The sequence below is a fragment of the Orussus abietinus genome, unplaced genomic scaffold, assembly GCF_000612105.2.
Source record: "Orussus abietinus isolate OABI.00-Male unplaced genomic scaffold, Oabi_2.0 scaffold20, whole genome shotgun sequence".
In the NCBI taxonomy this organism is placed as follows: domain Eukaryota; kingdom Metazoa; phylum Arthropoda; class Insecta; order Hymenoptera; family Orussidae; genus Orussus; species Orussus abietinus.
This window is the reverse complement of record NW_019394282.1, coordinates 971,296-986,608: the sequence shown is the minus strand read 5'-3', so window position 1 is coordinate 986,608 and position 15,313 is coordinate 971,296. Positions and strand designations below refer to the sequence as shown.

Below are 15,313 nucleotides of genomic sequence, written 5' to 3'. Positions count from 1 at the left end.
CGCGCAAATAAAACCGACTGTCTTACACCCCGCGCGATAAGGAGAGCGGAACTTCCTGCGAGAGGACTTTCCGCTATTCAGAACAGATCCACTGCACCAGATAATTAATTATCGATGCCGAACTTAAGAAAACCCATTAAACGCGTTTTAAGACCCTCGGTTTTTATTTTCCCTGGTAATTCACAAACCCGAGAATTTTTTTAAGCCAAGGGTTTGTTCACATAGCGCGTTAATTAATTTAATATAGCTGTGAAATTGCATAACGCACGTTTGCAAACTTGCTACGTGAATTCATGTGCGATAGAAAAGTATAATTTCTCTACCATATTATATCATTCATCATATTGTATCATATTGTATCATAAATAATCGGTAAAAGTTTTCTTAAAGTATCCAGAAATGGTCTCGTTTATCTCCGCGGTGCAGAATGATTTGGAAATTCCCAATCTTCTATGTCAACTTTAGACGCTGGCAATTTCTACTTCTCAACACTTAAACCGAAATACGGTCGCTCTAATTCAACGTCAATTTATTATGAAAGTTTACAATATTGATGAATTTCCACCTTCCAATATCGGATATTCATATTTTTTCTTCATTATCGACCATTATAAAGCGCTCAACTGCTCGCGTGAGAAATGAGTAAAGTGCCGGATTGCATGTGCAAAGTGCAGATTTACGATACGATGACATTGGGTAAGAATTATCCAATTTCCGTTTAAGCGTTAACATTCGTTTCGTATTTTACCACTTTGCTCTTCCCCTTCGAACTGGTGGAACTTTAATTGAACCTAATTATACAGTTAATGAAACTTCTCGCCCACGTTTTTCTTATCAGAGCCAAAGTTTCTGGATAACGCGATGCATTACACGGTGAGGTACGATTCGCTCCCGTCATTCGGATCCAGAGAAAGTGGAAAAGTGGGATAAACGGGAAGAACGGCGAGGTGCCAGGATGTCTGGAGCCCCGACATCGACCCGTTTGACTCGGGGCATCCCTGACATTCCTAGTGATAAGCCAAGGTCGCAATAAATCAGAGCGACGCGTCGCGACGCTCTCCAAAAGTGGATACGCAAAACCGCGAACGGACCAGGGAATTCTGTCGTATGATAATTGTTTACAAACACCCGTTATAAATCAATATGCAAACTGTACCGCATAAAATACGTGGTCTGGATTCGTTTCCTGCCATTTAATTTTCTACGTTAATCCATGGTATTCTCGCGTCATCGCCTCATCGATCTTAAGGTCCCGCGATTTTATTTTCAGGATCAATCTCAGGAGAAATCTCTAAAAGTTGTTATGGAGGCTCCTGGATTCGTCTTTGTTCCAGAAACCTAACCGGTTGTCGCGTCGCAGTTGTTGGTCCATAGGTCGATCCTTACTCGGGACGAGACAAGAGCTCGAGACAATTGTCCTCGGGAGGGATGTACTCGACCACGGCGTCCTGGTTTAACCTCGACCTCAATCGATCATCTCGGGGTGTGTACCTTCCGGTAAGGATCGCTTTTTCTCCCGAATTCGCCGGATGAACGTTGCGAGCCTCTTCGGACTTCTCGGCCGCTCGAGTCTATTTTTTTTATATANTTATATAAATGAGTAATTTTTGTTATATAAATTAACTTGCGAGCTTGCAAACATCCGATAAAATGAGCCATCCCATTTTCTGTATAGATACGTACGTGGTGCACAGGAAATGTGCATGCATTTCGTTCCCGCTTTTCCGTAAATTTTTCAGAAGAAAATAATAAATTATATACACGCGATATCGTGGAACACGATGTACGTACATGTGCATGTACAATATATTCACACGCACGAGGAGAGCTAATGAAATCCAGGGGAAGATATTCCCCAAAGAGGCGAACAAACACGGCGTTGTTAAACAAATAGCAGCGATGGTCGGGGGTCACAGAACCTACGTTAACAGCTGGCAAATAGCCGGTGGGTCACCTCGACTTGAATAATTAACCTGACGCATATTTAATGGAACGTTATTTCCGAGGCAGTAACTCCCATCACCCATTTGTACTTTGGTGCCAAGCTGTGGAGATAAAACCTGGTAAATAATGCTCATACATTTATTTGACTTTACGAGACCGGTCGCGCGAGTGTTTTGTCGCTAGAAACTATCTACATCCGATTTAAAACAATTCTCATTTATTTTTAGATTTTTTTGAACCTTATTGGTACCGCGAGGAACCAACATGCACACTTTTACGGATTTACAAGCTTTATCTTATGAGAAATCATTATTTAAATATTACGATGCATATCAATATCTGATTTGCATGGTATTTACTTTTTAAGTGATGCGATTGCGATTTCTTTTTTATCAGTGTACAATACAAGAATTTCTAATTACACCATATCAATCCCGAAATGTCTAAACAACGATATACGATGAGAGAGATGCCAAGTCCCTAAATAACAATTATTCAAAAAACTTCTAATTTCACTTCAAGTTTCTACAAAAGAAGTCATGATGTAGTAACACTTAAATCGGTACACTGTGGGAGCTCTAAAAATTACGTTGCAATATCAGATATTAAATGGTTAACGTTTCTCAGGCTAAAAGAGTTGATTAAAAAAAAAAAAGAAAAAGCGCAAGTAAAATAGAAAAATGGTGTAGTAGGATGGAGTCATAATTTTTATTGTAATAAATTGTCGGACTATTTTCCCGTCGATTATGGAGCCGCATAAATATTTCGCTTTTTTGAAACCCCTTGAAAAAAATGATACGTTTTGTCGATGACAGATGTTATCCATGTCTCGCGCAGGATTACAGTTGCGAAACCTTCGAAAGTGTAAATATAAAAGATAGAACGAACAAACGGAAACGCCAAAGTAACAACAGAGTTTCAGGGGAGGTTATAAAAATATTTGTATTTGTTAAAACTAATATTGACGCGGAATACGTAAATTCTCCGCGTTCCCTGTTTCGGCAGTTTCTGAAAATGATCGGGAAAAGCTCGAAAACGGTCGAAAACGCTCGATAACGCTAGTAGGGAAATGTAAAAATCATACGCGAAATGACGCTGCTTATATCCACAGTTAGGTAAGCCTCGGGAGGATTTTTCGCAGTATTTGACTCTCACGCGTACTCGTCGAGTGTAGCGCCGAACGCACATATATTCAACATCTCGACCCGTAGCTAGGCGCTTGGCTGGTTGGGACGCGCGAAGATTTCTAGGAGCGATCGCACTCACGCAGATTCGCTGCATGAGAATTCCGTACGCGACACCGACGCGTGCCCCAAAGCTCCGCGTCACGTCGACTTCGAGGCAACAATGTACTTAATAGTAGTAGATAAGTAGATAAAGTGAAATGGAGCGTGACGAATGTTCTTCCCTTACCATCAATAGCGAGCAGTGTTGGTAAGCGTAGGTAAGCCACCACCGTCAACTGCCGCATGGTATTACCATCACGAGTAAGTGAGCCGCCAACGGCGACTGGTAGATGGTACCGCCATCGCGAGTGTGTGAGCTCCTATCAGAAATTCGTTGCGCCGCCCTTGGGGGCAAAAAACGGTGAAAGCTAATGTACGAAACCAGAGGGCAGCACAGGATGCGATCGCAAGATCCTGCCCGTGAGCTATCTCTCAACTCATCTCTGGTATAACGAGGGTCTTGGCGCACTTTCTTTTACATAAACCCGAGTTTCTCACCCAGTTTTCTAGTCAATGCCTAACGAGGTCGGTCAAGTACCATCGACACCTGACAGTCTTGCATTCATATTTTCGCACAAAGGCGACCAATGAAGATCGCGCGTGCGAAAGCACGTTTCCAGATCTGCAAGCGAAATTGCGAATTTAGATTTTCCATCTTTCAACGGAGCCTTTACAAGCTCAAGGATTATGAAACTCGTCAGGCCGATTCGAATTGAAATTTATTTATTGATCAATTCCTTTTGAAAGTTATATTGATAAGAGCACGTGAAAGCAGAAGCTATCGAAATTCTTGTCGAGGAGGATTTCTCTGAATGAGTTGATCAAATTTGAATTCCCTCGTGTCAGAAATGATGTATGCAATTAGTACCATATTGTTTATATTTATTGCAGGTTGGTAATGACGGTATGGTCGTTGCATTCAATTACTGTGTTAACATCATGAATCAATTAGATCTTTTTCTAGTTGAGATATCGTAATATTTTTTTTTGTTATATTTTAATACTCAACGCTTTACACGCACTAATAATCCAAGAATAATCTCATATTTTTTCAAAGTCGTTTTATGCAACACCTTCGAATCGAATTATTTTTATTGTTTTATACAAATCACTTTACGAGAGATATAAAAAAGTCACCTGTAGATATAGAAAAAGGTGGGAAAAAAAAAATACTTATATCATCTCTCCTAAAGTTCTTGAGGACGGTACTAAACCATGGAAGAGCTTATCTTTGAATAATCACTTTTATTCTGATCCTTATCGATATTAAATAACGTAGTTACATAGGGTATATATTTTACATGGAAAATTCTGCCCTCGTCGTGTATCACCGAAAATTTCGCGTGTCCCGCAATCAGCTGATCAGCGCTGCCGATCGGAGGCGACGATACATACATTTCATTTTGTTGTTTACCTTTATTTCCAATACAGACAAGAGATGATCAAAAAATCGCCATCGGCGACTCGCGCGCGTTATCCGCCATTTCTGCGGAACGTCCGCACACGGAACGACTACGTTTTCGGTAATAAATCATTTTCTCCCTCGCTCCTTCCAACAACCGTGAAAACTTCTCTCGCGATTACGTCTTATGCCACGCGATGAAACGATCGCTATAATAACTGTGAGGTTATCGAAAACCAATAAAAAAAAGGCATCGCGCGTGTCGTTTACACGCCCGCTATGTCGATATCGCCAATTAATTCTTTTTTAACCAAAGTCTAATTTTCAAATCGAATTTTCAAAATATCTAGGCTTAGATGCAAAACTGTTCGACTCAGGCGCATTTGAACGCTGGTATTTTTAGTTTTTAACGCATTAAAAAAAAAAAAATGTTTAAGAGTACTTCGTGGATTTATCGGAATTTTTGTTGAAAAGTACTCGGATATGTTTGGGGAGTGATAACGTAGGATGGATGAAAAAAGATATGTCGGGTAAATCTGTACATGGATATAGTGAAATGATCGTAAAAACCTGCTGATTATTTAAAATAGTCTACCTTCGGTTAAATGATTTAAGCCAAGATATGTAGAAGTTCCGTTTAACTTTTCCTCGCTCTTCCCTCGCTTTATCATTTCCTTCCGATCAAATGCACCGTGAATAAGGACATGAGCTTTCGGATGCAATCTCCTCGATTGACGACCGCCTTCGTCTTCCCTGCAGCTTCCTTGATTTATTTAAAAGGACTTTTAAAGGACTTTCGCGTAGAATGCCTTCTCTTTCTCGTTGACGCTTAACCGGACCTTTCGCAGATTGCACACTTTCCAGGAGATCGCTTTTAAAAGTACCATTAATGCGCAGAGCGTCCTAAGACGGCAGGAAGAGGGAGAAAATCATGTGTCCCTTTTTTCCCCTCCCTTGCCTCTCTCTCCTCTTCCTCGTCCACGAGAATTCTCGTCGCTCTCCACGATATTCCGCGTTCGCATTAAATTGTAGGCCTTTTCCTCCCTATCTAAGAATTTGAAAGTCTAACTAAAGAGCAAAGAGTTAAATACCGCCTCGAAACTCTTTTTTTTTCTTTTCTTTCCTCTCGTTTCATTCTTGCCACGAGGGACTGTGCACCGAGAAAAAGACCTGTTCATCTCGATTTCAATTGATTCCCCCGAAATGCAATTTATTACAGACGCGAATATTTCACTTACTCGAAGGAATTCCCTTCCTCCGAGTAATCTCGTCGATTGGCTGCAATAAAATGCACCGCTGTCCTCTGTCAAGAATCGATTAATTCTATCGAGGAGAATTCTTCTCTGGAGAGAGACTCCTCTCGAGACCGCCTCCACGTTTTTCTTTGGTTCTTAATTGTTTAAACGCGCCCACTTCGTGTAAAACCAAAGCAGGATGGACACGACGCGACGACTATTCTATTTGCCTATACTCCGTGGTCGTTTTTCACTTTATATGGCGCTGGACGACTGTTGTCAATCGAGCCTCTCAGCTATAATATTCTTCCCGGTATTAAATAATATTGCGGTAAATAATTCATTTATTAATAGTAATTTCACTTTATATGGCGCTGGACGACTGTTGCCAATCGAGCCTCTTATCTATAATATTCTTCCCGGTATTAAATAATATTGCGGTAAATAATTCATTTATTAACAGTAACTGACCGACTCTGTTACTTCAGGGGACGTCTGACCATAACTCCACCTTTACTACTGATTTCCTCTCGCTTCGACTCTATATAGTGATAACGAAAGTACATCGAGAGAATAAGTGATAAAACGTAGCAATGGCAATTCCTGAATTCACTCCGCTGCACTCAGAAGAGTTAATGAAAACTGACCGATGTTGCGAAATGAAATAGACATCGGAAATTTGGTTAAGAAATCCCCGAAAGTATTAAATAATTACCGAAATAATATGTACTTGCTCAAATTAATACCTATTTTAATTTTAGGTAATTACTGTTAGGCTTGACAATAAGTCGCGGCAATTTATGTGTGCAGTTTAATCAAGTCTATAGCGTTCATGTATTATTTAAATCAGCACAGATCGGTTTGCACAGAATTATCGCAGTGATTTATTATAATGAGCCTGGATATATTTAAAGTGATATGGAAGAATGCAAAAAAAGGATTTCAGGTTCACCGTGAATTCGGAGTCGATATTCTTTCGCCTCGTTTCGAGAAGTCTTGATGTAGGTCAGTTACCACCTAACCTCGACATCAAAGATACTTCAAGTTGCGAGTTAATCGGGTCGAGATGTGTTTCTTGCAAACTTAACAATTGAACGTGCAAATAAGTAAATCCACGAGGATGCTCGTTTCAAGCTGCACCGCTCAACCTCAAATTTACAACATTGTACTCTGAAGAACGAACAAGAGCATTCGTGCGTTCTTCGGTAAATATTCTTTTGCAAAATGGCGTCTTAAAAAGAAATAAATTTTAATAAAAAGAGCAGTCATTAAAATGATGTAAAGTGCAATCTACTACGTGGTCACTACCGTCAAGCGCCATATAGTCGATATATATATATATATATGAAAAATGATATAAAATCCCGCAAAAAAAGTTTACACATCGAAAAAAATGTTCCCAAAGACATTCGCATAGGTTAAGAATATAGTATAAAATTAACGCGATACAATAAACAACGAAAGGAGACAAGCATCACTGGGTCCCTTTCAATGTCCGTGACGAAGTTCGGAATTTTCCAAAAAAATAAGGCCTAGCCATTGCAATTAAATTTCCTCGCCCAATGAAATCCTGAGCGATTTGTCATCCCGTAGCAGTAATTACTACCAGCCGATTAGAGATCGTCTAGATAATAATATGACTTTCGACTTTCTCCGTAAAGTGGTTCCGAGCCCCAACCGCGACCCTCCACGGCGTTCCATTAGATGCTATCTAGAGAGTAAGAGGTTCTTATCGTTGGCACCGTGGCAATGATTGGCACTCCACGGTCGGACGTAAATTACATAGAGGAGCTACACGCGTGCCGAAACCAGAAAGTCTCGCCCTTTCACGGTGCCAATCAAAGCCCCGACCACTAAAAAAAGCTCTTCCGAAGCAGACTAGCGTCGTGTCTATTGCCATTCTTTAGATTAACTTTTCCCTCGGCGGATAATTTTGCAACGTTAACGGAAGGATCTCTAAGTCTCGTCTAGCGTCTGGGGGTACAGGCACTGTTCTTTCACAGAATAATAATTTCACGTTCTCACTTCTCATTGGACTTAAAACGAGATTAGGTTATCGCGTTATATTACTCGAGTCTGTCCGGAAACCCACGAACGACGAAATCTGCCTCCCTTTTCTGTCTCAAACGCCCTCTTTCGCCTCCTTATGTATATATCTCTATATATTTATATACTATATAGGTCTATGCAGCTTGATCACACCTCGGGTATCAGCTGACATCGTTATCACGCCAGCGGCAGTGCGATACTCCGAGATCCAGGCGCGACCGGTCACGCCCAGCCTCTCATCCAACATTTTGGATACCGATATCTACCAATTGGGAATCGAACTAAATCTCGAAGCTACCCTAGGAAACCTCATCTAGAGACTACGAACATAATCGGACCTGTACATCGACGCATCGCCGTCGAAATTAAATTAGTAAACGTGGCTTTGTCGAAGTTGGACCAAATTTCACTCGTCTCGATATCCAGATAAAGAAAGATACGTAAAATGTTTCAAATTCTTCTGAATCGGTTTGCATTTTTTAATTTCGCCCCGTGCAATGAACTTCGAGCGATGAGACAGTTTTTCTTTTTTCTTTCTATGTAACAGATAGAATATCGACATGGTCGCGGACAACTTCGACAAAGTCAAAATTAACGGTGGGGTCTCGAAACATGGTGCGATTCGATATAACATTAGGTTCTTCGTTCGTTTGACTTGTAAAGATGTGCATTCAAAATATTCAACAATATGTTCTTTGTATTGTATATATATATAATATATATGTATGTATATATGTATATGTATATGTTTATAGTATTATCAGGTAATGTCCGTAGAGTATTCCACGCGCATGAGGAATTAGTCACAGATCAGTGGACGTGCTTGATAGACCTGATTGGCTGAAAATAGGTTTCAATGCAACAAAGAGTACTTAGATATGGTAATTATTAAACCTTCTGAGAAGCAGTAGTTTAACGATTAATCCGTAAAATTGATAATACTTCATTCACAATCTTGTAGAAATTAAGAAATTAATAATTTATGAATATTTGAACTTATTGTGATGCGAGTTTCCATATAAATAATGTAAACGTCATTCTTAAACAATAATACACTGAAACGCTCGTTAGAGCATTGGAACGCATCAGCCAGTCAACGATGATTAATTAGAGATAATAACGAGTTTATGCATTAACGTATTGCAGTATACTTAGCTCTGACTAGCTAAATTGCGGGGAGTATTTTTGCATTACGTCTAAATTATTAACAATATACGTCAATTTCGGCTCCTTGGCAATAATTATTAAATTCAATGACCAATGTTCGCAGCCTAATCAGAATTACAAGATTCACCCTTGAAGCCGAAATGAAGTAATTAATTTATTATTAAATTATTAAGATAACTAATTAAATTAGCTCGATGGAAGTCCTTATTAAGAAAAGAAAAACTCAGCTTTCGGAAACTATGAATCCAACATCTTCAGCTTCGCATCGGAGCAATTGTGGCCAACATTCGGAAGATAAATTGAATATCATTCGAGTTCCCATATTTCCTGGAAGATCATTGAGTCAGGATGTCACCGGCCCCTAATATTCGGAGCCGATCAGGAAACAACGAACATATACAAACTATGGATAAAAAACGATCGATCGCGCTCAACTCGAAGACCATGGACACGACAGGAAGTGTTCCTCGTGCGCGTGCATACGCAACCCTTTCGCTACTGCACAACAGCTTAAAATGTAGGATTGAAACGTGAGTCGGGATTAAAAAACTTTCTCGAGATCGATGTCCCCGTCGCGTTGAAATCTCCCTGATAAGACGTGGATCGAGAATCTCAAGGGGAGCGATAAATCGGTGGCGCGGATATGCAAGCGACGCGGGAGATCGTGGCCGCCATCTTGGATTCCTGGGTCGAAGGAATGTCTGTTAAGGTGATACGAAAGGCGTCGAGAGATTAAATCGACGTCGATAAATCAAAATTTCTCTATACTCTTTTCAACGGATGAAATTTAACTCAATTTTGCATGTTCAAGTAGTAAGCCGCGTTACCGACATTTATATTTATGACGACGTCTGTTACCTTCTAAATTAACAATTACACAAAATGAAATATTCCATAGGTCATTTCAGTGGAATAATCATAAAAAGATCAAAGTAAAATTGAAGAAATCCCTTGGATTCATGATTCTCACTACTCTAATCGACCAATAACGCCATCTCTCACCTTTAGCTGCAACTAAATGTTCACATCGAAACAACCCATCATTCTCTTATAATCGTTCATTAAGTATTTTCCATATTTTCCCATCAGACTCTGTAATATTCGATTTTCATAGTATCCTGCATTGTTCGAGTTAGATCCTAAAGGTTCTCATTTGCGACATTAAGCCTTCAAAAAACGTCAAACGGCAATGATATGCGCGGATAACGCCACGTTGATTCTAGTCCTTGATATATAAACAAGTTTTTGTACAAAAAAGGAATTTGCCGAGTTTTAAGACCTACAGTAGGACCTCCTTATTCACGTGTTAAGATTTAAGACGAATCGGTACACCCAACTCGGAGAAAACTATCATGAACGATTAGACCCCTCAGACGCCAATTTCATATCACCTTAAATGTCTCGAGAATGTGAATCTCTTTGGAACGCGTCTTCAGGGTCTGGAAGATTTTCTATAAGGATTCAATAAGGGGTGCGCCGTTGATCCTGCCAACGGGAATCGATCCAAACTCATTGGGGACCTCAGGAATCGCATACGGTACCGACGAAGGTGCACACGGCCGACAACACTGTCATTAAACACTAAATAGACAAGCACAGCGAGAAATTCGTGAACCACGGAGGAAACGATCCGTCGAGAATACACTGACAGTATACAAACGAAGTAGTCCCCGTCGCGGCCCCCGCGACCCTTTACCCTAGAGAATTTATACAAATCGTGTAAAGTAATTAAGTGGTACTCGAGGTAAGACGTAGGTAAACGTTACGGTAAGCTTAACCTTACGGGACATTACACGTTATGCTAGGTCAGGGAAAGACTAGATTTAGGCAAGATCGAATTCGTCCTGCGGATCCTCTCGCTCTTTCTCTCTCTCTCACTCTCACACGTTCTCCGATAAGCGCCGACCTCTCTCTCGCTCGCACTCGCACGGCGGACCTAGACTAGCGGTAACGCAAATACCCTACGCGAGTCGAAAAAGAAACTTAATCTTCGCCTTATCTAATTGTAATGGTCGCTCCTCCCAACTCGTGTCTAGAGACGCCTGTCTCTTGATTCCGCATTTCTCGGCGCACCTCCCTCTCCCCGCCAATTGTTGTGTACAACCAGGATGGTGGATATTGCCGCGATTATTTGCTGGGTCCGAACGGTGGCCAATTAGTGTCCCAACTTTCGGAGAATTGCAGAGCTGCTCGACCGCGAGCTCGCCGGTCGGAGAAATGATACGATCAGGGGTTATATGAATTATGTTAAGGGAGGGAAGCACCCTCGAGCGGGTTAACGAGGACCAAGGAAGGGACGTGGACACCTGCTGTAACGTCATCGCGGGTCCTTTGTGCTGGTGATAACAACGATTCTCAACAATGATAAGGGGAAGTGATCCGGGGACCATCGGAGTTTGCAACCTCCTGGGTGGGACGACGGGAAGAAAAAATGATCCCCTTTTATCGTTCATCCCCTCATTCATCAACTGACCCCTCAGGTGGCACTTTCGCCACTCCTTAACGAGTATCGAGGAAGATACACGAAGCAAGAAAGACTGACACTCGAGGAACATCCATGACAGTCTGAAACGCCTATCCGGCATTTCCATGCCCCCAGAGTTATCTCTAATCTCGAAGAAGCGCTAACGAGTCCACGAAGGTGTCAACCTCCTATCCGGGGTCTTTTGTGCTCGCAACAACAACGATCGTCTCAACAGTGACAAGGAAAAGCGACTGGGACCCGACCGGATCTAGCGATCCCCGTGACGTCGCGTCAAACAGAAAATAAGCTCCTTCCACGGCCAACGAATTCGAAGAAATAACTGCAGACACCTCTCGAACCCCAGATACTCGAGAAACACCCGCGGCAGTCGAATATGAGCCACTTCACCCCCGCGATATTCATGCATGCACAGAGATAATGCACTCTCAGAAGCCCACAACAGGTCCAGGAAGATCCGAGCCCTCTTCTCCTTCCTTCCTCGCAACAACAACGCTCGTAATAACAACGCTAATGACAAACAATAAACCAATGGTAGAAGTTCCCTGGCACGTCCGGCAATCGCGCGTTCCGGGTGTCCAGAGTCCTGGTCCCGGGGTGTCCAGAATCCTGACTCCTGGGTTTTCAAAATCCTGGCCCCTGGGTGTCCAGGACTCCGATGGGTGCATCTGCAATTCCCGAAAGAAACCACCGACTGGGGAAACGCTTCCTCGGCCTCGGCCTCGTCCTGCACGCCTCTGCGTTACGTATTGCGCCTGATCAGGGTCCTGTCGCCTGGCGAACCGTTCAATCGTCCCAGGTCGGAAAGCTGTCCTGGGCCACGAAGAGGGCGTTCTGGTGGGAAGCTTGCGACGAACCGGACCCGCCGATCGTCGGGGCTGTCGGCGTGCCGCCGAAATTCGTGCTGCCGAACACTGGCTGCCCGAACGCATCCAACTGCTGGCCCTCGTAGATGCTGCGGTCCTGCGAGGGGTACGGGACTTGAGATTTTGGATGCTCGGTCACGGTGAGCTCGATGTTCCCGGCCGTGCCGGCGCCAGCGCCGTCCACGTCCTCGCTCGAGCCCTTCTCCAGGCTGCTGTGCTTGATGCCGTAGTAGAAGTACATGATGAACCCTGGAGACCACAAGGAATCGATCAGCGAAATGGCAGAATGTCGATTGAAGTACTAATTATCGGTGCGCGGCTGCTACATCGATTAACGATAATACAGAATATAGCGACGTGAAAGTGGAGCCAAAAAAGTCTCGTTTATGTAGCTTTTCTTCTAACTGGGTGTACCGAAGCATTCCAAATTTTACAATGTGAATACGGAGGCTACTGAAGATCCTGACACCATGAAATATCAATTTCTTAAAGATTTGTTTGTAGACATTTTTAACATTTGTTGTAAGAAATGAAATTTCATGGGGGTGAAGACCTTTCTTATAGCCTCCGTATTCACGTTGTAAAGTTTAAAACGATTCATCACACCCAGTACCGAGAAAAGTTTCATGAACGATTGACCCTCGACTAACGCGTAAGTACTTTGAAGGCATTTTTGTTCGATATGACTGAGAATGCGTAAACAACGGAGGGCTTATAAGCATTGAAATCACTCACCAAGGGTCATCCACACTGTGAACCTGACCAGGGTCAAGATGCTCAACTTGAAGATGAGATAGATGTTCACCGTAACAGCGATCGCCGGTACAAATGGCAGGCCCGGAGTCATGAACATCATGGTGTTTCTGTGAAGTGTATTCCCATAAACGTAAGAATTAGGAACGCAAGGAAATGACTTTCAACCCTATCGATACCTTCTACTATTGATTATTGTTACAACCGAAGAATCTCACCTGTTCTGAGGTTTCCTACTGATAACGAGTAGCACTCCGATTATAGCAAACAGGAAGAGGAAGAGGAGTATCGTTGTGAACGTGCCCATGTTACCTGTTGCAACAAAAGCAATAAAAAATAAATTCTTGATTATCATAACGAACATGAATGTACTCCGTCGGGTCACACGCCCATCCAGAGGACCAAAGGAGCCTGGATATTTTTCGGTACTCACCCATCCCACAAACGATAATTAGATCGAAGATCAGGATTAAAATGTACAAGATCCCGACCATTTTCATGACGAAACGACCGGACGCTTCCGTTGCTGGGCCCCTGTCCACCCATGGGAAAATCGCTGGACACAGATACTGTGCTGCCTGGAATAGAATGAAAGATACTTCTATAACATCCTAATTAAAAAATAATGATTTAATCAGAATTTTTTTTAATCAAGTGCATGGAAGTTAGCTAACAGATCCATCGATAGACAGCCAACCTGTAACCTGCGCTGAAGGTAATTTAACGGGGGTCCGATGATCGGGGTGTTTCCTGGATACTGATGAGTACTGCCGCAGGTGGAAGCAGCTGCAGCTGCATGCACGCTTCCATAAAATTTGTTCTCCGTTCTGTCGCTAACCAGGTACTGGTCGTCCTTGCCTAATCCTACTTCATCATCTTCGGCGCCATAGGTGTCGTCGGATTCCGGAGACGAACTGTTGCACCTCCTCACGCGTCTAACCTGTAAAATGTGAATATACTCCCTTCATTACCCATGATTACTTTTTTAACACTGAATTTAAACAGGGCGAAATTATGAATCTGAGCTACTTCAAGCGCGCTTTTTTATCCCTGGCACATTTTACCTGCGGCACCCCACAAGGTTGATAAATATCAAGATTCCCTCAAAAAAAGTCACGATTATAATCACAATTTTTTTACACATCTTAATTACTCGAATAAACTCATTTGAAGGATTAGGTTAACTCAATAATACTTAAAGACTATCATAATTTGTTTCCGCAATTCGAGAACTCACAACAAACATTACAAAGGATTTAAATCGGCTCAACTCTGACCACACAGGATGAAAACCCACCATGATCCTTTGACCACTGGTCGAAGACGCCATATCCGATTGGGTTGATTGAACACTGTTTAAGGCCGTGGTCAATTGATCTGGTCTCAATTCCTTGCCATATGTCACTTGACCATTGCCTTGGGTTTCCTTGGTTGGTGATCTGCAGGGCGTTCTCAGACTCTGGGGAAGCAGCTCCACCAGATTAGTAGAGTGTGGCTGATATCTGAGTATCAGTACACACGTAGACACCAAAGTGTAAGCCAGAAGGGTCCCTGAGAGACAAATACACAGTTATTCATTGTTATCAAAACAAAAGACCTGAATAAAAAAAAATGTTAAAGTCCTTTCGATTAGGCTTTACCGATGGACATCATCTCCACGAGCACCTCCAGCTGGATCAGAAGAGCAGCGAAAGCTGCGCACAAACCGGAAGTCAATGTTGCCAGAGCGGGCGTCCCGGTGGCAGGCCACACTTGACTTAACGTCCTGATAAAAAGAAATGCAACTTAGTTTTTTAATTCTTATCAAAGAGAAATAACTGCATAAATACTGAAAATTATGCTGACGCTTGGAAAATGGTTAAAAAATGCGGAATCTTACCGGAATATCAGCCCGTCCTGGGCCATGGCGTAGACTATTCTCGGCATGGGGAACATGCTGCCAAACATGGAGACTGTCAACCCTGCCAAAGCCCCGACAGCCACGATATACTTGCACTTGTATGCCCCGACCTGGCCGAACATCTCCACCAGCGCGGAATCCTGGTCCACCTCCTCATAGGGCACTGAAACACGAGTCACTTTTTTAAATCCCAGGAAACGAGATCTCGCCTCTTCTAGTCTATACTTTTTACCGATCTCTCTCGACAAAGGCAAAAGAAGGAATAAAGTAAACGAAGGTGGAGGAAAAA

At 42.4% G+C, this 15,313-nt stretch overlaps 1 protein-coding gene across 1 annotated transcript in view; it reads right to left on the bottom strand.

Annotated features, from left to right (window-relative positions):
- Positions 1-12,291: 12,291 nt before the first annotated feature.
- The window catches only part of LOC105694480 (probable cationic amino acid transporter), a 59,804-nt gene continuing 56,782 nt past the window's right edge, over positions 12,292-15,313 (bottom strand). Inside the window, exons 7-14 of the mRNA XM_012415175.1 lie at positions 15,004-15,187; positions 14,765-14,889; positions 14,422-14,675; positions 13,822-14,064; positions 13,558-13,702; positions 13,343-13,436; positions 13,107-13,234; positions 12,292-12,620 (exon numbers count right to left, since the gene is read on the bottom strand). Of these exons, the coding sequence (XP_012270598.1) occupies positions 12,292-12,620; positions 13,107-13,234; positions 13,343-13,436; positions 13,558-13,702; positions 13,822-14,064; positions 14,422-14,675; positions 14,765-14,889; positions 15,004-15,187 (1,502 nt within the window). The remainder of the gene's footprint in view (positions 12,621-13,106; positions 13,235-13,342; positions 13,437-13,557; positions 13,703-13,821; positions 14,065-14,421; positions 14,676-14,764; positions 14,890-15,003; positions 15,188-15,313) is intronic.